General features: G+C 35.0%; 1 protein-coding gene, 1 long non-coding RNA gene and 1 pseudogene across 2 annotated transcripts; 2 read left to right on the plus strand and 1 right to left on the minus strand.

The window, feature by feature from the left end:
- Window positions 1–10,450: 10,450 nt before the first annotated feature.
- Window positions 10,451–11,672, minus strand: LOC111641558 (annotated as a pseudogene).
- Window positions 11,673–15,322: 3,650 nt separating this feature from the next.
- LOC111641559 lies at window positions 15,323–23,390 on the plus strand. Its single transcript, XR_002759427.1, has 3 exons — window positions 15,323–15,679; window positions 22,007–22,068; window positions 22,176–23,390. It is a non-coding gene; the product is annotated as an uncharacterized LOC111641559 (long non-coding RNA).
- A 991-nt stretch (window positions 23,391–24,381) lies between these two features.
- Window positions 24,382–26,269, plus strand: LOC111641564 (uncharacterized protein K02A2.6-like). Its single transcript, XM_023387742.1, has 2 exons — window positions 24,382–24,829; window positions 24,860–26,269. The coding sequence occupies exons 1-2, from the start codon at window positions 24,717–24,719 to the stop codon at window positions 26,244–26,246; spliced, it is 1,500 nt and encodes a 499-aa protein (XP_023243510.1). The 5' UTR covers window positions 24,382–24,716; the 3' UTR covers window positions 26,247–26,269.
- The last annotated feature ends 810 nt before the right edge of the window (window positions 26,270–27,079 follow it).

Consider the following 27,079-nt stretch of genomic DNA (forward strand, 5'->3'; position numbering starts at 1 on the left):
CTTGTTAAAAAAGTATATGGAAAAATAAAAATCAAGTTTAAGTCATTTTATTCGACTTTACGTCTGTCCGCCACAAATATTGAAGTCGTAATATCACTAGATAAACGTTTAAAGCACATAAAATCATATTAAAATATATACAAGTATGTACTGTATTTACAGTACACGCATTCGTAAATTTAGATTACTTTTTTTGTACTATATTAAAAACTAAAATTTATTTGTTTGTAAGCTTAAAATAGATTTTTATTAACCATATATTATTTAAAATGCTTTCCTAGTGATAAGTAGATTCGGAGACAGGTAAATTCGACTTACGTCGTTTTCCTGGAACCAATTACCGACGTAAGGCGAGGTATACCTGTATTATTATTATTACTACTACTGTACAATTTGAGTTAAATTCTTATACTTTATAATCTTTTACTTTCATTTCATTTTAGTAACTAAATTTTTTTTAATTTTAAAAACATAAGTTTCGTTTTAATTCAATTACAATATAAATTTTAAGAATTATACTTTTATAGATTTCACATTAACAATTTGATAAAACGGATGAAATAATTGAATATAATCATGATATAATATCAAAAATAGGAAGACAAGACATTTGGTGTCAATTAGGTACCGTAAGTCTAATACAGCACTAATTTTATACATTTCTTGTGAAAGAAACATTTCTTATTCAACGGCCATAAAAATTATTTATATTAATGGTGTCTCCAAAGTTCAACAAATTTTTCGCAGAAAAATAACTTATCAGAAAACGCGGCCACCGTTTGGTGAGCTGCTCTGCGACGAAAACAAGCGTAAGCAACGGCATAGTCGAACGGTACACACTCGGTAAGTAATCCTACAATCTTTTGTTTATAGCATAGTTTATACGGATTATTCCCAAAAAATTATACGTGTTTTGGAAATGTTGAGTCGAATTAGTCTAGAATCGGTTAGAAGAAAACCTTTCAAACAGCCTTAGTCCGTAAACTTCACACATGTCGAACTGTGATTGGCTCATGTATTTAAAGATTCCTACAACGTAAAATTCTTATAAAGTGAAACGTATCTAAGCATTATAAGGGGGTCTACTGTATATACATATTAATAACAAACTATAACAAACAAAAAGCTAAATAAATAAATAAATAATTAAATTTCTTTACACAAATAGTGACTTTTAAAAAGTCCAATAAATCAAAGATTGGGCCTCTAGCCTAGAATCTGTTTAAAACTTGCATTTCCAAAATGCTGTCTACACCTTGTCTAAAAAACAGAGCAATCAAGCAGTATGTGTTTTATAGTAAGAGGACAGTTGCAGTTCTGACATACTGGTTCGTCATCTCCCTTCACAAGGTATTGATGAGTCAGTCGAGTATGTCCAATTCTCAAACGAGTAATAATAACTTCAGATCTCCTGTCATAAAATTTCTTGTGTGTCCAATTTTCTATCATAGATTTGACCTCATGCAGTTTATTGTGGACTTGTGCGTTCCACACATTTTGCCAACTCTCTGCTAGTTGTTTTTTAATGACTAGCTTCAAATCACCTCCTTCAATATACATTCTATGCTGAGAAGAGCTTGCTGACTTTGCAGCTGCATCAGCTTCTTCATTCCCTCTTATACCAATGTGGCCTGGGACCCAACAAAATTTTACAAAGAAACCACTCGCAGTAAGTTGGCAAAACAGTTTACGAATTTTAATCACTATAGAGTGAGAACTAGGTTTACACGAGATCAAAGCCTGAAGTGCACTAACTGAGTAGGTGTAAATCACGCAGCGACGATGACATTTTCTAATTACATACTTTAAGGCTAAGTGAATAGCGTGCAGCTCTGCAGTAAAGATAGATGAATTTGATGTAATTTGCTCTGCCATAATTTCATTCTGGCAAAGAAAGGCTGAGCCAACGTAATCATCTGATTTAGAACCATCAGTGTAAATGGGAATTAAATTCCTGTCATTGTGTTCGATTTCTGCAAAGTGCACTCTGTAGATATAGTCTGGTGTGGATTCCTTAGGAAACTGCTTTAAGCAGAAGTCAACAGTTATCACAGGAGTTGACCAAGGTGGTATACTATCAATCTCAGCCTGTGAAATGTTGCTTATGTTCACGTCAACCGTGCTGCCTACATTCTCCATTCTTATGTCGAATGTAGGGACACAACTTCAGCGAGCTTCAAATAACCTTTTCAGCTAAGTATCTGATACTGTACAATCAACTGAAAGTTTAGATTTTTGTTTTATATAATATAAAAGAGACAACTGTTCTCTCCTAATAGACAGTGGAAGCTCATATGCATCCACGTACAAACTTTGAACCGAAGAAGTTCAAAAAGCACCAGTGCACAAATGCAGTGCTTGATGATGGATTGGATCCAGCATCCGAAGAGCAGATTCTCGTGCAGAGCCATATACAATGCAACCGTAGTCTAGCTTAGAGCGGACAAGGGCCGTATAAATCCTGAGCATAGAAGTTAGTTAGTTAGTTTTTATTGGCACAAGAGCCATACAGGCCATACTGCGCCATGACACATGGTACAATTTCATATATACAATAAATAGGAAAACACATATCTAAACATAAAAACAAAAACAAATAAACAAAACATAACAGTTTAACCATTAAATAGCCAATAGTAATATAAATAAATAAATAAATAAACAACAACAAAAAATATATACAATAATTTAAATAAATAACACAAAGTAAATAAAACTGTACAATAAATAAATAATCAAATTTCTCTATACATATTAATGACTTTCACAAAGTCCACTATATTGTCCAGATTTGGACTCTGGCCCAAAATCTCTCTAAAGCTTGCATTTCCGAAATGCTGTCTATGACTCTGGTCAAAAGCAACACAGTTGCAAAATATGTGTTTAACACTTACAGTACACTTACAGTGCTGACATATTGGTTCGTCATCTCCCTTCAAAAGGTATTGACGAGTCAGTCGAGTGTGTCCAATTCTCAAACGAGTAAGAATTACTTCAGATCTCCTGTCATACTGTTTATTATGTGTCCAATTTTCTATCAAAGGTTTGATCTCGTGTAGTTTATTGTGGATTTGTGCATTCCACATATTTTGCCATCTCTCTGGTAGTCGTTTTTTAACAACTAGCTTCAAATCACTTCCTTCGATAGGCATATCATGCTGTAAGAGTCTAGCTGATTTTGCTGCTGCATCAGCTTCTTCATTTCCTCTTATTCATACATGGCCTGGGACCCAACAAAATTTTATAAAGAAATTCTTTGCAAGAAGATGACAAATTAGTTTTTGAATTTTAATAACTATGGAGTGAGAACTAGGTTCATATGAGATCAAAGCCTGAAGAGCACTAACTGAGTCAGTGTAAATAACACAGCAACGATGACCTTTCCTATTTATATACTTTAAAGCTAAATAAATAGCATGCAACTCTGCAGAAAAGATGGAAGAATTCAATGCAATTTGTTCTGCCACGATTTCATCCTGGCAGATGAAGGCTGAGCCAACGTAATCATCAGATTTTGATCCATCTGTATAAATAGGAATTATATTCCTGTCATGGTGTTGAATTTCTGCAAAGTGCTGCCTGTAGACACAATCTGGGGTGGATTCCTTTGGAAATTGCTTTAAGCTAAGGTCAACATTTATCACAAAAGTTGGACCAAGGAGATATATTACAGACCTCTAGCTGTGAAATGTTGCCTGTGTTCAGATCAATCGTGCTGCTCACATTCTGCATTCTTATGGCGAATGAAGGGACACTGCTTGGGCGAGCTTCAAATAACCTTTTCAGCTGAGTATCTAATACTGTGCAATCAGCTGAAGGTTTAGAATAAGTTTTCTGTTTTATATAGTAAAATAGAGACAACTGTTCTCTCCCGAGAGATAGTGGAGGCTCATAAGCTTCCACATACAAACTTTGTACAGGGGAAGTTCGAAAAGCACCAGTGCACAAACGTAGTGCTTGATGGTGGATTGGATCCAGCATCTCGAGTAGATTCTCGCGCAGAGCCATAAACAATGCAACCGTGATCCAGCTTAGAGCGGACAAGGGCCCTATAAATCCTAAGCATAGAAACTTTGTCTGCTCCCCAGGATGAGCAGCATAGTACCTTTAAAAGGTTTAGAGATTTTAAACATCTACTCTTCAAATTGCGCAAGTGTGGCAAAAATGTCAGTTTTGGGTCGAAATAAACACCAAAAACTTAGCCTCGTTCACCATTGGAATTTTATCAGCATTTAGGTGAATTTCAGGATCCGGGTGCAAACCACGCCTTCGGCAGAAGTGGATGCACAATGTCTTCGCTGCATTAAACGTAAACCCATTGGTCTTGGACCAATCATATATGCGATTTAGGGAAGTTTGAAGTTGTCTCTGAATGAAACTCATATTACTAGACTGGCAGGAGATCTGAAAGTCATCCACATACAGAGAGTGTTTCACACTGGGAGGGAGACAGTTAGCTATGCTGTTAATTTTAATTAGGAACAGATTCACACTCAAAATAGAACCTTGAGGAACACCTTCTTCTTGTCTGAAGAGCCTAGATAAGGTGTTGCCCATCCTGACTTGGAATCTTCGATTCTGTAAAAAGTTTTTTTATAAAAATTAGCAAATTACCCCGCAATCTGAATTGGTGTAGATCACGAAGTATCCCGTATCGCCAACAGTGGTCATAGGCCTTCTCTATGTCAAAAAACACAGACACTAAGTGCTGTCGTCAAACAAATGCTTCGTGTATAGATGTTTCAAGGTTTACCAGGTTATCAGTGGTACTTCTGTTCCTACGGAAACCATTCTGATGTGGTGAAAAGTATTCCTTTTTCTCTAAGAGATACATTAGACGCCTGTTTACCATTCTCTCGAAAAGTTTACAGAGACAACTTGTCAGAGAAATTGGTCTGTAATTAGAGGGATTCTTGTGATCTTTACCAGGTTTGGGAATGGGAATAATGATAGATAGCCTCCAAGAGTCAGGAAAAGTATGTTCTGTCCATATTCTGTTAAACAGATTCAGAACATTACGAAGAGAATTGTCTGAAAGATTTTTAATCATGCTGTAGTGGATTTTATCCAGACCTACAGCAGTATTCCCTGAGCGAGAGATTGCTCTATGTAATTCAATTCTAGTGAATGGCACATTATATTCCTCATTAGATGAGGAGTAAAAGTTTAAACACTGTTTTTTTCTTTGGGCTTTATAAGCTTGAAAATTACTTGAATACACAATATTGCTGGATGAAACAGAAAATGTTTGACCCAATAAATCAGCAATACCCTGTATATCGCTGATTATCGTGCCATTATTTTCCAGCATGGACAGAGTGGGAAGCATGTTTTCCATTAATTTTATGGATTTTATCCCAGACTGCTTTTGAGTCAGTGGAAGATGTTATGCTTGAAACATACTTCCTCCAAGAATCCCTTTGGATTTGCCTTCTTATTCTTCTGACATTTGCCTTTGCTTTTTGAAAAGCAACCAAATTTTCACCAGTGGGGTATCTTCTAAAAATCCCCCATGCTTTCTTTTGTGCTTTAAATGCTGCCTCGCAATTTTGATCCCACCATGGTTTCGGATGCTTTGGGTACCTTGTTGATGTCTTTCCCATTGTTTTCTCAGCTGCCTGAATAATACTGGAAGTGACAACTTCAACTGCATCATTGATATCAGCAGTATTGACCATTTCCTCAGTGATGTTAGTCAAAGAGGAAAATGCAGGCCAATCTGCCGTTTCCAGTTTCCAGCGTGGTGGACGCATTGTTTCACAGCTTCCTCTGCCTCGGTATTTTAGGAATATTGGGAAGTGGTCACTGGAAAGTGTATTAGATCCAACCTCCCATGTAAACGCTGAAAATAGGTTCGGGGTTGCTAGTGATAGATCAATGGCAGTGAATGTTCTTGTTGAGGCATGGAAGTATGTCACTTTTCCCGTATTGAATAAATACAGTTGCTGGTTGCCTAGAAATCTTTCAATGGTCCTTCCTCGACAATTAATGTCGGGACTGCCCCACACAGGATGATGGCCATTGAAATCACCTAGTAAAAGAAACGGAGTAGGCAACTGTTCAACCAAAGCATCCAATTCATCCTCGTTCACTCTGACATCTGGTGGCAAGTATATAGAACAAACTGTGACAATTACTCCAATAGAAATCCTGACTGCCACAGCTTGCAAATCAGTGGTTATTTGTACCAGTAAGGATGGAATGCGATTTGGAACCAAAATAGTCACACCGCCACTGGCACGGTTGTGGCTATCATCATCCTTGCGGTAGAGATTGAATTATTTAAAAGAAATATTTTCTCCAGGTTTTAGATGTGTTTCCTGGAGTGCCACACAGAGAGATGAAGTAGATGATGTCAAGTGTTTAATGTCAGAGAAGTTGTTGCGGAAACCACGACAGTTCCATTGGATTATTTTGTAATCCATTATGTGTTTGAGGCAGCATTTTTTGCAAGGGTATCCCTCTTCAATTTCACAGAAGGTTTATCTTTTGGGGGTGACGTTGGTTTTTTCACCTCCATGTTAGGCTCTTCATCAGAGATATCAGAGAACTCACTCATGGACTGAGTCTCTGATCTTTCAGCTTTAGAGAGGACTGCTATTAATTTTTGTTTGTTAAGTGAGTTCTTATTTGCTTTCTTAGAACCCACATTTCTGGTTACTACTCCTGTTTTAGGTAGGGGTATCTTTGTCTTGATACTCTCCTTTTCTTCGGTTTGTTTTGATTGGGTCAGCAAACATTTTGCGTGTCGAGTGAGACATTCTTTTGGGGAGACAGAAATATCTGTTTGAACCCCACATGTCTTAGTAGATTTCAACGCAGCAGCAAAGGTCATTTGTTTCGTTGTTGCACTTGGGGTGGCCATGCGACGGGCCTCTGTGTATGATACGTTGTTTACGGTTTTTGTCCGTTGCACCTCTTTTTCTCCCTGCCACGCAGGGCATTTTGGGGAGTAGAAAGGATGGGCATCTTTACAGTTCACACAGCATGGGATACTTTTACATTCAGTACTGTCGTGGTCTTCGGTCCCACACTGTGCACATACGCTTTTGCCTCGGCAGGATGTTTGTGAATGTCCAAATCGCTGGTATTTGAAGCAACGCAGCGGATTTGGAATGTAAGGATGAATGGGGCAGCGCAGATATCCTGCAGTAATGAAGGATGGCAATGTTGGCTTGTCAAATGTGACAATTAAATGCTTTGTTGGTATTAGCTTGCCGTCTCGACGAATGGAGATGCGTCGAACAGCAGTGACACCTTGATTTGAAAGATTGATCTGGATATCTGATTCATCTTCAGACATCAGATCGATCTCAGATATCACACCACGTGATGAGTTTAGACTTTTGTGTGATGTGATTGAGACTCCCATATCTCCAAGTGTTTTTATTGACAAAAGCTTTGTTGTTTGTTGAGGAGAGGCTGTTTTCACCAGGAGGTCACCTGACCTCAATTTCTGTATTTTCTTTAAGTGCCCAATAGTTGACTCAAACAATTTTTGGATCAAAAATGGGAAACACTTAGATAACGGTTTTTCTCCAGTTGCGTGGACTACTAAGTACACTGGCTGACTGGAGGTCTTTTCATTTGTCATTGTTAGCTTGTTTGGAATTTTTGTATTTTGAAAATCCATATTTAAAAATAAATATTCAGCTCCCAGTGACCCCACCCACCATGGGGCCCAACAAGGGGATGCCGTCACATGGGAGCCTCCCATAGACCGTCACACCAGGGTTTCCCAGAAGCTAAACCCTCACAATGCAGTCAACATAAGCACATCTTGTCTGACATGTCAACTTGGTCTGCATCGATCGGTTGACTCCAAGCCGAGGTCAAGAATGACTCAACGACCAGCCGAATGACTCAAACGGAGCCTGATTTGAGCCTCTTGTTTATCCGAAGCAGGGGCTAAAGCAGTGTGTTGGGAACGTTATGTTGCCCCTCAACTACCAGGATCCCCCTTTCCGGCATATGGGACACCACGCACAGCAAACACGTGGGTGGGCGTTCAGATCCCAGAGATAGTAAAGAAAAATTCCTAAACCATCTCTGGGAGGTCCCCTCACCACGGACAGGAACCCAAACCGAGGGGCTGAGCATAGAAACTTTGTCTGCTCCCCAGGATGAGCAGCATAGTACCTTTAAAAGGTTTAGAGATTTTAAACATCTACTCTTCAAGTTGCGCAAATGTGGCAAGAATGTCAGTTTTTGGTCGAAAGAAACACCCAAAAACTTAGCTTCATTCACCATTGGAATTTTATCCCCATTTAGGTAAATTTCCGGATCCAAGTGCAAACCACGCCTTCGGCAAAAGTGGATGCACGATGTCTTCGCTGCATTAAACGTAAACCCATTGGTCTTGGACCAATCATATATGCGGTTTAGGGAGGTTTGCAGTTGTCTCTCGATGAAACTCATATTACTAGACTGGCAGGAGATCTGAAAGTTATCCACATACAGAGAGTGATTCACACTGGGAGGGAGACAGTTAGCTATGATGTTGATTTTGATTAGGAACAGAGTCACACTCAAAATAGAACCCTGAAGAACACCTTCTTGTGTGAAGAGCCTAGGTAAGGTGTTGCCCATCCTGACTTGAAATCTACGATTCTGTAAAAAGTTTTTTATAAATATTGGCAAATTACCTTGCAATCCGAATTGGTACAGATCACAGAGTATTCCATAACGCCAACAGCAATCATAGGCTTTCTCTATATCAAAAAACACAGACACTAAGTGCTGTCGTCTGACAAACGCTTTGCGTATAGATGTTTCAAGGTTTACCAGGTTATCAGTGGTACTTCTGTTCCTATGGAAACCATTCTGATGTGGTGAAAAGTATTCCTTTTCCTCTAAGAGATACATTAGACGCCTGTTTACCATTCTCTCGAAAAGTTTACAGAGACAACTTGTCAGAGAGATTGGTCTATAAATAGAGGGATTCTTGCGTTCTTTACCTGGCTTGGGAATGGGACCAATGATAGATAGCCTCCAAGAGTCAGGAAAAGTATGTTCTGTCCATATTCTGTTAAACAGATTTAGAAGATTACGAAGGGAATTGTTTGACAGATTTTATTCATGCTGTAATGGATTTTATCCGGGTCTACAGCAGTATTCCCCGAGCAAGAGATCGCTGTATGTAGTTCTATGCTGGTGAATGGCACATTATACTCCTCATTAGATGGGGAATGAAAGTTTAAATATTGTTTTTCACTTTGGGCTTTATAAGCCTGAAAATTTCTTGAATACATAATATTGCTGGATGAAGTAGAAAACGTTTCACCCAACATATCAGCAATACCCTGTATGTCGCTGATTATTGTGCCATTATTTTCCAGAATGGACAGAGTGGGAAGCATATTTTTCATTAATTTTATGGATTTTATCCCAGACTGCTTTTGGGCTAGTGGAAGATGTTATACTAGAGACATACTTTCTCCAAGAATCCCTTTGGCTTTGCCTTCTGATTCTTCTGGCATTTGCCTTTGCTTTTTTAAAAGCAACCAAATTTCTTGCAGTGGAGTATCTTCTGAAAATACCCCATGCTTTCTTTTGTGCTTTAAATGTTGCCTCACAATTCTGGTTCCACCATGGTTTAGGATGTTTTGTATATCTAGTTGATGTCTTCCCCATTGTTTTCTCAGCTGCCTGAATAATACTGGAAGTGACAACTTCAACTGCGTCATTGATATCAGCAATATTCACCATATCCTCCGTGGTGTTGGCCATAGAAGAAAAAACAGGCCAATCGCCTGTTTCCAATTTCCAGCGTGGTGGGCGAGCTGTTTCACAGCTTCCTCTGCCTCGATATTTTAGAAATATTGGTAAGTGGTCACTGGAAAGTGGATTAGATCCAACCTCCCATGTAAACGCTGAAAATAGGTTCGGGGTTGCTAGTGATAAATCAATGGCAGTAAATGATCTTGGGGCATGGAAGTATGTCAGTTCTCCCGTATTAAATAAATACAGTTGCTGGTTGCCTATAAATTTTTCAATGGTCCTGCCTCGACAATTAATGTCGGGACTGCCCCACATAGGATTATGGCCATTGAAATCACCTAGTAAAAGAAACGGAGTAGGCAACTGTTCAACCAAAGCATCCAATTCATCCTCGTTCATTCTGACATCTGGTGCCAAGTATATAGAACAAACTGTGACAGTTACTCCAATTGAAATTCTGACTGCCACAGCTTGCAAATCAGTTGTTATTTGTATCGGCAAGGATGGGACGTGATTTGAAACTACAATAGCCACACCTCCACTGGCACGGTTGTGGCTATCATCATCATTGCGGTAGAGATCAAATCCTTTTAAAGTAGTTCTATCTCCAGGTTTGAGATGTGTTTCCTGAAGTGCCACATAGACAGCTGAGGTATATGATGTCAAGTGTTTAATGTCAGGGAAGTGTTGCGGAAACCACGACAGTTCCATTGGATTATTTTATAATCCATTATGTGTTTGAGGCAGCAGTCTTCGCAAAAGTGTCCCTCTTCAATTTTACATAGAATTTTGCTTTTGAAGGGGAGGGTGGTTGGGTCCCCTCTATATTATTTTCTTCATCAGAAATATCACTCATGGATTGAGTCTCTGATCTCTTTGATTTAGAGAGGGCTGCTTTTAATTTTTGTTTGTTCGGTGGGTTCTTATTAGCCTTTTTAGAACTCACATTTCTGGTTGTTACCCCTGTTTTAGTTACAGGAGTTTTGGTCTTTGTGTTTGCCGTGTCTTCTGCTTGTGTTGGTGGGATCAGTAAACATTTTGCATGGCGAGTAAGAGATTCACTTGGTGATATAGAAATATCTGTTTGAACTCCACATGTTTTTGTGGATTTCAAAACAGAAGCAAATGTTTTTTGTTTTAATGTTGTAGTTTGAATGACCATGCGGCGGGCTTCTGGGTATTGTATATTATTTGTGGTTTTTACCCGTTGAATCTCCTTTTCTCTCTGCCATGCAGGGCATTTCCTTGAGTAGGCAGGATGGGCATCTTTACAATTCACACAGCATGGAGAATTGTTGCACACGGTACTCTCATGACCTTCAGTTCCACACTGAGCGCATGTGCTTTTCCCACGGCAGGATGTTTGTGAATGTCCAAATCGCTGGCATTTGAAGCAACGCAGCGGATTTGGAACATACGGACGAATTGGGCAGCACAGATAACCTGCTGTGATAGCAGATGGCAAAGTTGGTTTGTTAAAGGTTAAAATTAAGTGTTTAGTAGGGATTAACTTGCCATCTCGACGAATGGAGATGTGTCGAACAGCAGTAACATTTTGATCTGAAAGACCAATCTGGATATCTGATTCATCCTCGGATATCTGATTCATCCTCAGACATCAGATCAATTTCAGATATCACACCACGTGAAAAGTTCAAACTTGTATGTGCTGTGATGGTGACTTGTATGTCTCCTAGAGACTTCATTTTCAAGAGTTTTTCTGACTGTTGAGGGGAGGCTGTTTCCACAAGTAGATCTCCTGACCTCAATTTTTGAATTTTTTTTAGGTGAACAATGGTCGACTCAAAAAGTTTCTGGATTAAAAAAGGAGAGCGTTTAGACAAAGGTGTTTCTCCTGTATCGTGAACGATAAGGTAGGTTGGTTGATTGGAGGAATTGACCTCCTTTGGTAACAGTGCATTGGTCGATGTTTTAGATTTTAGAGAATCCATATTTAGAAAAATATATTCAGCTCCTAGTGACCCCACCCACCACGGGGCCCAACAATAATCACATGGGAGACTCCCATAGACTGTCACACCAGGGTTTCCCTGGAGCTATACCCTCACAATGCAGTCAAGAAGAGCACATCTTGTCTGACGTGTCCGCCCAGTCTGCATCGATCAGCTGACTCCAGGCCAAGGTCAAGAATGACTCAGCAACCAGCCGATTGACTCAAATGGAGCCTAATTTGAGCCTCCCGTTTATCCGAAGCAGAGGCCAAAGCAGTGTGTTGAGACGTTATGTTGCCCCTCAACTACAAGTATTGCTCTTTCTGGCATAAGGGCCACCATGCTCAGCAAAGACATGAGTGAACGTTCTGATCCCTGAGATGGTAAAGAAGAATTACTAAACCATCTCTGGGAGGTCGCATCACCACTGATAGAAACTCACATTGAGGGGACAGTGTAAAGTGAACATTAAGTGATGTAATGTGAGCATCGCTGCTGATTGTTTCTGCCACCCTGTTTGACATAATTAAAATTTTCATTATACTGTAATTGTTTGAAAAAACCTCAATGTTACTTTTAACAATGTAAAAATGACTGGAAGTTGGCAACAGAGGCTCGTGAAATGCTGCTATTACACCCGTTGTCATCTACAGATACTCAGAGGCAGAGTTAAGCTCTTCCCACAAAAAAAGAAGCAGATGTGTTTTAGAATTATGCCATTTTAACATATAATAATTAATCTCAACAACAAGACATTGAAACTCAGTTTTTATTGCAATAATCGCAAAATATTTTATCAATACAAATTGAAAAATTTTTAATATTTTTAAAGGAATTCTTTTCGTTTTCCAGCTGGCTTATATACTTTTAACATAGGATTGAGAAACTACAAACAAAATTAATAAGCAAATTTCATTGATATAAATTAAAAAATCCAATATTTAACACTATACATCAACCAAAACCAAATATTATTGGGCTAGAAATGGCTGTAATACTAATAATTTAATAGACAATTTGGCATTAGAGTTAGGCGTTAGGCACCATCTTCTGATAAATTTAATAATTTTAGAATTACTGGAAGAAAAGAATCAACCCAAAGCATGACTCAAACTTGCAAATCCTGCTTACCATGCAGATGCATTGTCAATTATGCTAACCAGACCTGGTCCGATCTCTTCTTCCAGCATATATAAGCTAACGATATAACCGATATTTAAGAACTTATCCGTCTGAGTAAATATTAATGTTAAATATTTTTCGCAATAAATTAATATCTTTAAATTTTATAAAATTTTCTTAAACTTATTTTTGGTTCAGACCGTTGATGCTATTGTCTTTGAGAGTATGAAATTTGAAGTTGGAACTTAAGCATCATTTTCAAAATGTCAGAATTTATGTTAGAAAATAAATTGACAAAATTATCGATTAATTTAAAACCGTACAGAAAAACTTTGATAGAAGGAAGAACAAATACAAGGAAGCTATTACAATTTCTCACGACTAAAAGCCAGTTCAAGATTGACAGAGTTAGAATATGTGGCAGCGTCATGAAAAATACAGCAGTTACAGAAAATTTTGATTTCGACTGATTTTTATTAATGATGTTCTATTGCCTTATGATTTCGAAGATGTTCTATCAATGAAAGAGAATTTTAATGGCAAAATCATCAGAAATCTCTTCAAGTAATGATAAACAATATCAAATATGACATAGTACCAGCCACAAACTTTAGTCAAGACAAGAATTTGCAAAGAGCTAGTAATTCAAAGAATAAAACAATCGAAATAATCCTTCTATAGACAGATATAAATTCAGTAGCAGTTTGGGCGAAACTCAGAGTTCATAAGGAGGCAATCGAAATTTGCACATAACGTTGAGGTTAGCAGAATTTTGGAATAAAACTTTATTCATCAATATTTTAGTGGAAGATCATTGATGATCAAAGTAATTAAACTTTATGTGGCCAAGGAAGAAGAAAGAAAATATTCTACTGTGTCCATGTTGAGAGCATTCCGTGAGATTTCACAATTGATGAAAAATGTGGACAATTTAAATATTATGTTCAACGAGCATTATAGTCTCAACAAACTGGATTATTATATAAGAATGCAAAGACCATCCTAGCAATCATTATTATAATCTAGCTTAGTGCAGATCTAGCTTATTCTTTTATACAGAATGAAACAGTGAAAAATGATTTTGAACAATTTACAGCCATAAGTTACTATTAGTTGTTTGGAACAATTGTTTCGTGATTTCAATTTAAATGCTATTTTTGATCCTCAACCACAAGAACAGGATGGCCAAAACGTGGCGCTCTGGACGATTACAAGTAGCGCTTCAGTCAGTTCTCAGCAACATTGCCAGATTTGACTTCTTTGCAATTAAGAATACTATAAAAAATTAATTTTTTCTATGTAATATGTCTTGACAAGTTCATTTGTTGCACAATTCGTCGCAATCTACTTTGCAGATAAATGAGTTCTCCATATAGTAGTTACAGTGTATGAATGTATTTTGAGTCTAGCAATCTTTATTTCCGATCAGTTTATAGGCGTGTAAATGGCCGAAAACATTATTGTTGTTAACATTTATTGTGATTAAAGTTATTACCGAAAAATCACAAATGGTTTTTTTTATTTTATTGTCAAATCTTGGGTTATTAAAAAAAATTTAGGGGTTGGCTACTTTTGGGCTACTTTTTGGCTACAAACACTAAAAACATCTGGCAACACTAATTCTGAGTGAGCCCTGGTGATGTTCAGTTTGAAAGCAGAGTTTTTGTGTGTTTGTATTTTTTTTATTTTGTGTAATATGATGTATGTAAGTGTTTGTTTTATTTAAACATTTTTTTTAGAGTTTTATACAGTGGAGCACCATTAAGCCATGGTGATTGGGGTCCAAACTGCTTAACCACGGCTTATGTAGTCCGCAGATTAAATATTTTTTGATAATGCATAAATTACAATAAATGAAGTGATTTACTTTATTCTCAAATTAAAATAATACACTGTACTTTAAATATGAGTTAATCTGCAGTAAATTTGCAAAAAATCAACTTTGTAGCATTGTAAGGTGTGAATCGGTTACAGTGGCAGCATCCATAATGCTGACACCAGGCATTGATAAAACAGATTGATATTTGAATTTCATTGTAAGTTATTTTATTGTTTATTGATAAATGTATTTATAGAAGATTACTCTTATCTCCATACCAGTAAATTCTTATCGGTTGGGTTAAGTTATAAATCTACTCATGATTCACGTAATCGGGCGAGGGTGGCTAACAGCCCAGAACCGGTCCTGGATAGAATTGGAAGCAATATACGTGTAGCATCCACCTGAGGTCCTAGGCTTCCACCAGCTAAACCGGGTGAGGTTGGTGCTCTGTAAAGCACATGCGCAAATCTGGCTTTTTGGATGCTGACGATACAGCGCTTCCACTCCGCCACTAATATTTGAATATACAAAAGCAATCTTTTCTTTTTTTCATGTGTAGTATAGAAATTTGTAATAAGATACATGATGCGGTTATAGTAAAATATTGTATGATTATTTTCGTAAAATTGAAATTAATGTGTATTTATTTTATAGAAAATACAAGGGAAGCGGCGCATCCACTGCTTCCAATGACGGCACGCCACTGGCAGATGCCTAGTAACATACAAATGGAACTGATTGATTTAAAAACAAATTCATTCTTAAAAAGAAAATTTGATGAGCTTTTTCAGATCAAAATGCATCTGACAATTAATTTCTGGCAATCATTACCATGTGAACATTTTCCAGAGCTAAGAAAATTTGCAAAAAACTATATATGTCGCTTTGGAATAACATTCAGATGTGAACAAGCATTTTCATGAATGAAATTGATTAAAAGTAAAAGAAGATCGCAAATAACCGATTCAAATTTGAAGAATTCTCTGATGCTCTCAGTAACAAATTTCACACCAAACATTAAAAGACTAGCGAAATCCAAACAGGTTCAAAAGTTTCATTAATGGTAAGTAATGTGTATGTGCTGTAATAGATATTGTTTTACATACAAAATTAAATCATTTAAAATAGTTAATTATATCTAAAAACACACTTCTATTATATATTAAACAGGTTATTAATTAATTAAATTAAAGTAAGGAAAATTATAATTATAACTTGGTAACTCTTAATTACATTTAAATTTTGAACGAATTTATATTAATATAATTAGAATTAAAATATATTATGTGGTATTTTTATTGCTAATAAAGTATGTAATATTCTACCATTTTAAATAGAAAATTTAATTATTATTATTATTTCAAATGTATTCATTTAATTCCTAATTTTATAATTTATAGAATCATAATTTTATTTAAAAATAAATTAGCCATTATTCATTACCTAATTATTAATTATATATACCCTATTTTTATTTATTTTTCAATACTAATTAAGCAATTAGCAATATTATAAAAATTGTAAAAAAGCCATAATAATGAAATTTATTTAGACAAAAATATCATAAATATATAAGGTTTTTAATTTCTTAAAAAAAGGGAATGATTCGACAAATGAAATAAACCACGATGTGTTGCTCTGTAAACAAAGTTTTTTTATTTTATTAGTTTTAGTTACATTACCAAAATAACACTTCTGAAATGTAATCGACACTCTCACCTGTAAACAAAGAAACGACATTTAAAGTTTATTCTTCACTATATCAATTCCTTTTTATTATTTATCTTTTCCCACTTACGATTACGCCATATTGTTTTTTTCTTATGTCTCATGTCAATGACAGTGCGACGCGTGGATAAAGTTGTTTTTTAATTGAAAGAGAGATTTTTCTCTTTACATCTTTCCCCCTGGAGAAGAAAATTTTCAGTATAATTTTCGCTAATCATCTCCATCATCTTCAATTTCACTGTCTTCCAATGCAAGAACTGGCATAAGTTTTGTAATATGGTACAGGTTTGGATCAGTTTTTCTGTGTCCAGTATCTATCTTGTATATTGTCTTTGAAATTTTATCAATAATCTTATACGGTCCCACTTTTAATTCATCTAGCTTTCTCCTGTTTAACTTGTTACCATTTTCTACATACACCATGTCTCCTACATTAAATTCGTAGTATTTTAGCTTTTTATCAAATAATGTCTTGTTGTAATTGTGTGATTTTATTGTATTCTCTAATGCTATCTTTCTATCCTTATTCCAGTCACTAAGCGATATAACTTTTTTTATTTCATTTGGTAAAATTGTAACATCTGTACCATACAAAAGATATCTTGGTGAAAACCCCGTAACGGAGTGGTTTGTTTCGTTGTATTTGTTTACACATTCTTGTGCTATTGTTGACCAAGCTTTCTTCTTTCCTCTTTCATTTATTTTACATCTAATTTTGTTTACTAATGTTTGATTTAGTCTTTCATTCAGACCATTTGAAAATGGTGCATTTACTGCTGTGAATACTATAGGTATGTGCTTGTCTTGTAAGAATTTCTGGAATTCTTTTGAATTAATTCCTGGGTATTGGTCAGTAAGGATCATACCAATATTCTCTGTTTTTGTTATGTCCTGGACTAATTTTATAAAATCACTTGCACTCTGTGTTTTTGATGTTTTAATAAATGCATATCTTGTAAAGTGATCTACCAGCAAATGTAGGTATCTTTTTGTTGATCTTGAACCTCCAAAACCTCCAATTGTGTCAATGGACATTATCTCAAAAGGCTTTGTAGCTGGGCCTAGATGAGACATAAATCCATATTTATTGTGTCCTCTTGATTTGTTTTTTATACAAATTTCACAGCTCCTACAAACTTTTTTTATATTAGTTGTTAGATTTTTGGCTGTATAGAATGGACTAATTGTGTTCTGCATTTGTTTTATTCCAATATGGCACAGGTTTTCATGTAAATTTTCCAATAGTTTGATGCTGAATTGTTCAGTAAGTATTATTTTTTCTTTTTTTCCAACCTTCTTTAAGTATAATTGTTGTTTTTGAATCAATTTGCTTTTTTTTCTCTGTATTTCTATATTGTTATTTTGATCTGATATAATATCTTCTAATTTACATAAGTTTACAACTTTTAATTGTTCATCTGTATTTGTATTTGATTCTAACACTGGATTTCTACTAAAGCAATCTGCTTCCAAATTTTGTTTTCCAGGTGCATATTTTATTTTAAAATCATATTGTGATAGATAGTATGTCAAATCCCCTAATTCTTCATCAGTTCTTGATTTTAAATTCATGTTCTCTAGTGGTTTGTGGTCTGAATAAACTGTGAATGATTTTCCAATTAACCAGTATTGCCAGTATCTCACTGCTTCTGCAATAGCCAGACATTCTAAGTATATTGCTTTCTTTTTCTTTTGAGCTCCATTTAATTTCTTTGAAAAGTAAGCTACTGGTTTTTCTTTTCCATCTGGTTGTATCTGTTTTAAAATGGCTCCAACACCTGCTAAAGAAGCATCAGTATAAATATTAATTGGTAAATCTTGATCGAAAATCTCCAGAACTGGTTGAGAGCATAGTAGTTTTTTTACCATTTCAAATGTCTTTTGGCATTCCTCTGACCAAATGAATCATTGATTCTTTCTAAGTAAATTGTGTAACGGCTCTAGAATTATTGCACTTTTTGGTATGTACTCATGATAAAAGTTAATTTTTCCTAAAAATTGTCTTACATTTTTCTGAGTTTTTGGTGTAGGAAAATCCCTTATTGAGATTAAGTTGTCCTTCACTGGTTTTATTGAATTATTTTGAATTATATGTCCCAGGTATTTCACCGAGTCTGATGCAAATGTACATTTTGTAAATTTTAATCTAAAACCTTCTTTTCTAATTGCTTCCAGTAATAGTGATAAATGTTGTATATGCTGAGCAAAAGTTTTAGAAAATATAAGTATGTCATCTATATAATTTACTGCAAAATCAGTTAGTTTATACTTTCTCAATATATTACTTAAAATTCTCTGAAAAATCGCTGGTGAGGTCTTTAATCCAAAGGGAAGGCATGTCCACTGATAGTGTCCTTCCTGTGTTACAAACCCTGTCTTTTTCCTGTCTGCAACTCGTAAAGGAATAGACCAGAATGCAGAGTTTATATCAAGAGTTGAAAAATATTTGCAATTTCTTGTCTTTATGAACAGATCTTCTATCAATGGAAATGGTTGGGCTTGAGGTACTACAATTTTATTCAAATCCCTGAAATCTATACATAGCCTTGACTTTTTTTTCTCTTCTTTTTTAAATGCTAAAGTAACAGGTGCAGCAAACGGGCTGTATGATTCTTCTATCAGGTTATTATCTAATAATTTTGCTATTTGTTCTTCTATTTCTTTTTTATCTTCAGTTGTACATCTGTAAGGTCTCTTACTACAATATTTTTCTACTGTTAGGTCTATCCGTGCTTCATATCCATTGACCTTGCCAACATCATATTTGTCATTTGCAAAAACTGATTTATATTTTTCTATTAGTTTATTTATTTCTGTCTTTTCATCTTCATTCAAATGATTTATTTTCATTTGAAAATTTTCTACTATCACATGTTCATTAAAATTTATTTTGTATTCTTCTGATGTGCTTTTATCTTGTTCAGTATGTAATTCTGTATTTATTTCTTTATTTGTACAAATTTCTTCCCTTTTCTGATTTGCTTTTTGAGTTATTTTTAAATTTTCATCTTGAATTAGTTTGAATGTTTGTATCAAATCTAATCCTATCAAAAAATCATACTCAAAATTTTGTTCATTAATTATATATACATCTACCCATTTTTCCAATTCAAAGATTTTTATTTTTAAATTCGTCAACCCACTTGTCTTTCTAACACCGTTAATTGTAACTAGGTTTGCTTCATTCAAATTTTTTTCTGTTCCTGTTAGTTTCAGTAATTTAGAATTAATCAGAGACACATTTGAACCTGAATCGTAAATCCCATATACTTCTAATTTATCGCTCAGTAGTAGTTTGACATTTATTAATGGCGTTACTATCCGTGGTTTTTGATCGGTCTCGTTTAATTCAGTTTCTATTCTTGTATTGTTCACTTGTCTAATATTTTTTTTCTCTTTCTCATCCTCTCTTACTTTAAACCAGCATATGTCTTCTGGGTGATAGCGAAGACCTTTATTTAGTTTTTCACAAATTTTACATGGGAAACGTTCTTCATTTCTATTATTCGTTTTGACATTTCCATATTTCCTCTTTGGCACATAATTTTTCTTTTTCATCATGTGTTCATACTTGCTCACCTCATTAAACAAGCCAACTGTATCTTCTATTGCTTCTCTGTCAATCTTATTTAGTATGAATTCTGGTAAACCGGCTGCAATAAGATCCACCATTGTACCTGTATCGATTGATCTTCTCATCTCCAATAAAAGGTTTTCTTTTGTTATAGCATAATCCAACAATGAACCTTCTTTATATTTAAATAACAGTGCATTGGTGACGGGGCTCCATCCCTTGTTTGCAAATGACTCACAGAATTTTTGTTTCCACATTGACCATTCTGCATTAATTGTTAATTTTACAATCATAGAACTGTACCAGTCCACACAACTCTTATCCATAAACAGCCTCAACATTTCAATTTTCTTCTCATCTGTTGTCACATCAAAGCGTATGCATTCTTTCTCAAAAACATTAATCCATTGGTTTGCATTCATATTTTTGCTTGTAAATTTTTCCAGTACGAATCGTTCTGCGACATTTTTTAAGTTTTGCGGTCTATTTTCCTGTGTACTTTCTATAAATTTCTCAAACAGTTTTTCTAATGTATGGGTTTCTTCTATCTGTGCTATATTAGGCTCTTCTTGATTTAATTCTTCTAAAAATTGACCGTCAAACTGCATATTTCCTTCCTCATCTAGGTAAGTATTCTTAAGTTCCCCGGTCAATGTAATCCACGCCCTTCTTATTTGGTATATTTTTACTAAACTTTTCTTCACTTTAGCAAAGGCATGTGTTTTTACTATGCCTGTATGACAATCCGCAGGACGTAGTTCTTCTGGTATTGCATACACTTTATTGTCACTTGTGGCTATTGAAGTTATCCCATAAATGTTTGATTTTCCATCACTTCCTGGTAACAATGTGATGGAAGCAAAGTTTTTCCATTTTTCAGTAAGATTTAGTAACAAAAATGTCGTTTTATAAGGTTTTTAATTTCTTCAAAAAGGGAATGATTTGACAAATGAAATAAACCACGATCGATCGCATGTGTATAGAGTTAAAGATGATTGGCAAAGCATCATGCCATGCTATGATGCAGAACTCCGATAGAGCGAAGACCAGAGTATCATTGTTCAGCCGACACACTGTTGACAGCTATATAAGATCAACGTGGAAGCGGGAAGTTCAAATTCATCCAAGTGAGATGCTGAAGTCCTTTCTTTGTAAGGAAATTCACCAGCTGATCGTCAAACACCAAGCAGAGGGGAAAACAGTTCAGGAGATCACCGAATGACTCAAGATATCAACGAGAGGGGTATCACACATCTCAAGCTACATCGCAACACAGAGTCTGTGTTGCTGCAGAAATCGTCCGGCCGACCGTGACGAACGACTCCTGAAGAGTATGTGCAGTTACAAAGCAATAGTCAGGTGAGCCCATTCAAAACTGCAAAAGATCACAAAATTGAGCTGAATTTGAACGTATCTGTAGATACAGTCAAGAGAAAATATGTAACATTGGTAGTATAATATTCCAATCTTCCAATAAAATTATTTCTATCTATGCAATGACTTACCAGAAATACAACTTTATTAACATGTTCTTATGTATATAGAAATGTCGGAAGCAGGATAATATATATATATACACACACATTATTTATATATATTCATGTTTTATATAATATATATAAATAATTTTTTTCATAGGTTGCAACAGTTCAACGTGTTTGAGAGGCAGGTGGCCCAGAAACAGCTGTTGACCACTGCAAATTAGCTAGACTAGGTTGGGTTTGCCCAGCAATATATTCATTGGGGCTTCCAGGATTGGGAGAATGCCATCTTTACTGATGAAAAACTCTTCTGTAGTGCTAACAGCGGCATAATATGGGTTCGGAGACCACCATTCACATGGCATAACAGCAAATATGTGTGGCACATGCAAAGGAGTGGTCAATTTTCCATTGGCGAGTTTTTAAATGTCGTGTTTTTGTGTATTCATGTTTCATGTATGCAAGTTTCATATCAGTATTAACTCTCACTGACAGTAGAATACGAAACTTGCTTTTAATTAACATTGAAAATAATTACACAAACATGAAAACATATTGGCATGTTCATTTTATACATCACAACTTGATTGAACTTTTCTGTTCGCAGCTGTCTGGGGATGGATGATGGCGGCAGGACCCGGAAACTCAGTCTAAATCAATGGGCACTTGGTAAGCATACTATTTAGCATCTGTCTTCCAGTAAATGAGCATGCCATAAAATCAGAAATAATTTAGTTTAGCTATTCTTGACATTTTTCTTATTTCCAATTTTACAGATGTATGGACAGATGTCATGATTAAATTACTAATTTCATAGAGACTGGCAATTGAGAAGCAGTTTGGAAAGCCAGGAAATAAAATAAATTATGGATAAAAATACAAGGATATTGGAGTCAACAATATAATTTAACTGCAGAAGATTATGACGTGAAGTGGAGAAATTTGGTGGCAACATACAGAAAAAGCAAAGACAGGGCTAGAAAGAGTGGTGAACGTTGCATCACCTGACTATATTTTCAACTTTTAGATAAAATATATGGTTATAAAACTAATATATCTCCTCCAGCACAAACACTATGGTCTTCTCTTCCCAGCCCTGTCTACTCCCAACAACCTTCACCTATTGGCATATCAAATTCTTTTGAAAACGCTGCTATTGCAACTACTACTTGTCACAATTCTCCCTCATCCTCTAATGACCGAAGTGATACTCCACATCCAAAAACACCAAAACTATCAAAAGAAGAAGCTCCAGCATGGTTTAAAAAATATGTTGAAAATAAGATGATAAAAAGAATAAAGACATTGCAGGGAGTTGCAAAAGATGGAAGAAGAGAAACTTATGTTTGTAAAACTGTGTTTTACCAACATTGCAAAAGCTCATGGACAGTATCTTTATTTTGATAAAACACTTTTTTCTGTAGATTCAATAGATTTCAGCTAGTATAGAGATAAACATACTTGATATAGAATAAATGTTTAATATAATCTAAAAGATTTAAATTGTAAGGTTTGTACATCACATAATTCATAAGAAGTTACCAATTGTGTATACTAATAAATATTTTATTAATGTAATGCTCATCTGTTTGACAAACTTAGGGCAGGTAGTAGAGAGAGATTACAAGTAATGAAAGAGTAAGTTTTATTACATTACAAAAACCTACATGTTATGTATTATAATTGTTATATATAATTAACATAATTTAGCAAATGAATTTCTCTTAACAATTTGCCAGTAAAAATCTATTAGCAATATGTTCTCTGTTTTTTACTGCATCATCTCTATTCACTTCTGGTCTTTGAGCAAAATTTCCAGAGAGCTGCATTCCATGATGATGCAGAATCATTATCTAAAAATTTATCATTTTCTAATATACATAAATTATGTAGAATACAGGCTGTTACAATAACTTAGGAGATTCGATCAACTCTGAACATAAACAAATGATTTAGACAACAATTACTTTATTTGTAATAATGGTTTCTTTAGACCAGTGTTTTTCAACCTGTGGGTCGCGACCCCCAGGGGGGTCGCGGGTAAAAGAAAGATAAGTGTTTGTAGGTCCTACACTTCATTAAAGGATGTTTCATACTTTATGTGTGTTAAGTTATTGTCGATTCTTCCGAAATTTTCATTTTAATCAACAATAATTTGTCTCAACAGAAAGAAAATTAAATACATAGTTTTTACAATCACTGATATAGTCTTAATATGGCCCTATGGGGGATCGCCAGAATTTTTTAACTTGTAAAGGGGTCGCGTATTCAAGAAGGTTGAAAATCACTGCTTTAGACAAATTAATGGCATCTTTATGGGCTCTTGCATCGGCCCAAAACTCGCCGAACTGTGCATGATTAACATTGACAATATCATCCATAAACTACAGGGTATAATGTTCTATAACTGTTATGTCAACGACTGCTTTGTTCTGTATAACAAACAATTANCTTTAGACAAATTAATGGCATCTTTATGGGCTCTTGCATCGGCCCAAAACTCGCCGAACTGTGCATGATTAACATTGACAATATCATCCATAAACTACAGGGTATAATGTTCTACAACTGTTATGTCAACGACTGCTTTGTTCTGTATAACAAACAATTAAGCAACCCTCAAATCATACTTCAACATGCCAACAATATCCAAAAGAATATGTGTTTCGAATTTGAAAATGAAAACAACAGCAAACTCAATTTTTTAGACATCACCATACGAAGACACGACAAGCACATTACCTTTAAAAAATATATAAAACCTTGTGACGTCAATAAAGTAATAAATTACCACTCCAGCACACCCATGAATATTAAAAAGAACATATTCAACATGTATGTCAACAAAATCAAAACACACACAAGTGATATTACTAACCAAAACATAGAAATAGACCAAATTTACCACACTTTTCAATTAAATGGCTACACAACCACTCAACCTGTCAACCCAAACCTGCTATGTATCGCAGCGCCATCTATGGCAGTTCAAATGTATATATGTAGTAGCGCGCCTGCGCACTGCAGAGTTCTGCACCGTTATGTACTTCAATAAAGACGTGTTGATTTAGCTGTTCATGAGAATCCGTTTCAATCCTTTTCGTAATCTAATTCCGACGTTAATACATACCAATTCTGGCGACGAGGTGGATCAAAGATAATATATTTCTACAATTTTATTCAAGAATACTGAAGTTTATTTATTTTTTCTCGACCAATTCGACGAAGTCAACACGTGGCTATCTTCAGCTAGATTTACCTTCGACCCGTAAGTTACCAAATTGCTTATTATCATTGTTTTCTTTCCTTATTCGAAAATGGCAAATGTGATTAACGTTAACCCGTACAACGTAAATACTGATTGGGATGAATACGTTGAACAATTGGAAGAATTCTTTATAGCGTCCGATATCACCGACGATAGAAAAATGGTGGCTACACTTCTTAGTCAAATGAGTCCGGTGGCTTACAAACTATTAAGGAACCTTTGTCTCCCAGATAAACCTTCTTCGAAGACATTTGCTGATTTAAAAAGTATAATGAGGTCCCATAGAAATAAATCAGTCAGTATTATTTCCGAGAGAGCGAACTTTACTCGCCGGGTACAAAAAGAAGGAGAATCGATTAACGATTTTATAGTTTGTTTAAAATCATTAAGTGAAAAGTGTGATTTTGGAGATTCCCTTGCTTCACGTTTAAGAGATCAATTCGTGTCGGGCTTGTACGACCCTAGGATTCGTTCAAATCTATTTGCTAAAAATGAGTCGGAATTAGACCTTCAGAAAGCGATCAATTATGCTATTGCTATGGAACAAGCTCTGATTGATGCAGGTCGTTTCAATAAATTGCCACTCGAAAACGATTGTTTTAAAATTCGTTCCACAAAGTTCTCTAACAGAAAGAAGGAGTTTAGTGAGAATAGTCCTAGAGATAAAACTAAGTTTGAAACAAAGAAAACCAGTACTTACATCTGTAAATCTTGTGGAAGCAAAAATCATTCCCGTGAGAATTGTAGATTTAGAACATTTACCTGTAATAAATGTGGCATTCTTGGTCATATTGCAAGGGTTTGTGGAAAAACTAAACATTCTCATGTGAGCATACACCAACTATCTCATACTGACAAAGATTCAAATGATTACTTAGAGATAGATAATTCATCTTATTTAAATCTTTTCAATATTCAAGATGTCTCCACACCAGTTCCACCTATTATTCTCACTCTTTCTATTAATAAGAAGAACATTAGTTTTGAAGTTGATACTGGCTCCCCACTTTCCATCATTTCTGAATCCACTTTCAACAGAGACTTATCATCCTTTTCTTTACATGAGTCTAAACATTTTCTTTGCACATATGGAAATTTCAAGTTGAATGTATTAGGATTTATTATAGTACCAGTTCTTTACAATCGTTCTCGCCATAAACTTCGTCTTTATGTGGTTCGTCATGGTAATGCTAACCTCATTGGAAGAGATTGGATTCGAGAGTTAAAGCTCTCATGTAAAATCAATAGTATTACTCCCAAGATTCCTCATACAAACTCTAATCTGCTTTCTCTACTAGACAAATATTCTACTGTATTTTCTGAAGGCATCGGATGTTCTAAATCAATATTCCTTCATTTAACGTTAAAACCAGATGCACATCCTATTTTTCTGAAGCCAAGGACAGTTCCTTTTTCCCTCAGGGATAAAGTTGAAGCAGAGTTATCTAGGTTAGAAAAGGCTGGAGTTATTTCTAAGATATCCAACAGTGCTTGGGCCACACCTATAATTCCAGTAGTTAAAAATGATGGTAGTGTTAAGATAGCTGGACTTTTCAATCTAACCTTGAATATATTATAAAAATGAATGAAGTATTGAATTAAATTTCATATTATTTTCACTAAGTTTGATACTTACGTTAACGTTTTCTTGTACTTTCTGCAGGAAAATTACACTTTCTTGCACTTTCTGCAAAAAAATTACAAATATATTATAAAAATTAATTAAGTATTGAATTAAATTTCATATTATTTTCACTAAGTTTGATACTTACGTTAACGTTTTCTTGAATTTCTTCCTGCTAGAAAATTACAAATATATTATAAAAATGAATGAAGTATTTAATTAAATGTTATATTTTTTAACTTTTTAAGTATTTTACTTACATTTGTTTCGTTTTCCTACAAAGATTAATAAAATTACATAAAGTATTTAATAAAATTTAATATATTTTCATTATATAACAATATTACCTACCATTTGAATTTTATGCTTGCTTCCGATATGTTTCTCAAGTGTATCTTGGCGCATGTAAACTTTGGTACAAAATCTACATTCATATAAATTATCTGGATGCGTGCGCATATGCACATTCAATTGAGATGGATATTTGAATCCTTTTTTACATATGCGACAAATATTTTTTCTTTTGGGTTTCTATTAAATAAGTAAAAATATAATACAGTAAAAGTCAATTAATCCAACACTTCATAATCTGGAATGCTGGATAATATCAGTAATCTAATTATAGTAAAAACATATAATAAAAGTAATAATCGATATAATAATATTTTGTCACATGCTCCATGTGTNTTTCAATAAATTGCCACTCGAAAACGATTGTTTTAAAATTCGTTCCACAAAGTTCTCTAACAGAAAGAAGGAGTTTAGTGAGAATAGTCCTAGAGATAAAA

Source organism: Centruroides sculpturatus, unplaced genomic scaffold, assembly GCF_000671375.1.
Source record: "Centruroides sculpturatus isolate CEXI.00-Female unplaced genomic scaffold, Cexi_2.0 scaffold1576, whole genome shotgun sequence".
Classification (NCBI taxonomy): domain Eukaryota; kingdom Metazoa; phylum Arthropoda; class Arachnida; order Scorpiones; family Buthidae; genus Centruroides; species Centruroides sculpturatus.

Bases quoted from the DNA above. Each gene is read 5' to 3' on its own strand.
- LOC111641564 (XM_023387742.1), top strand. From the start codon at position 24,717: ATGGCAAATGTGATTAACGTTAACCCGTACAACGTAAATACTGATTGG. The intron at 24,830-24,859 runs GGTGGCTACACT...TCAAATGAGTCC, and splicing joins ATCACCGACGATAGAAAAAT to GGTGGCTTACAAACTATTAA.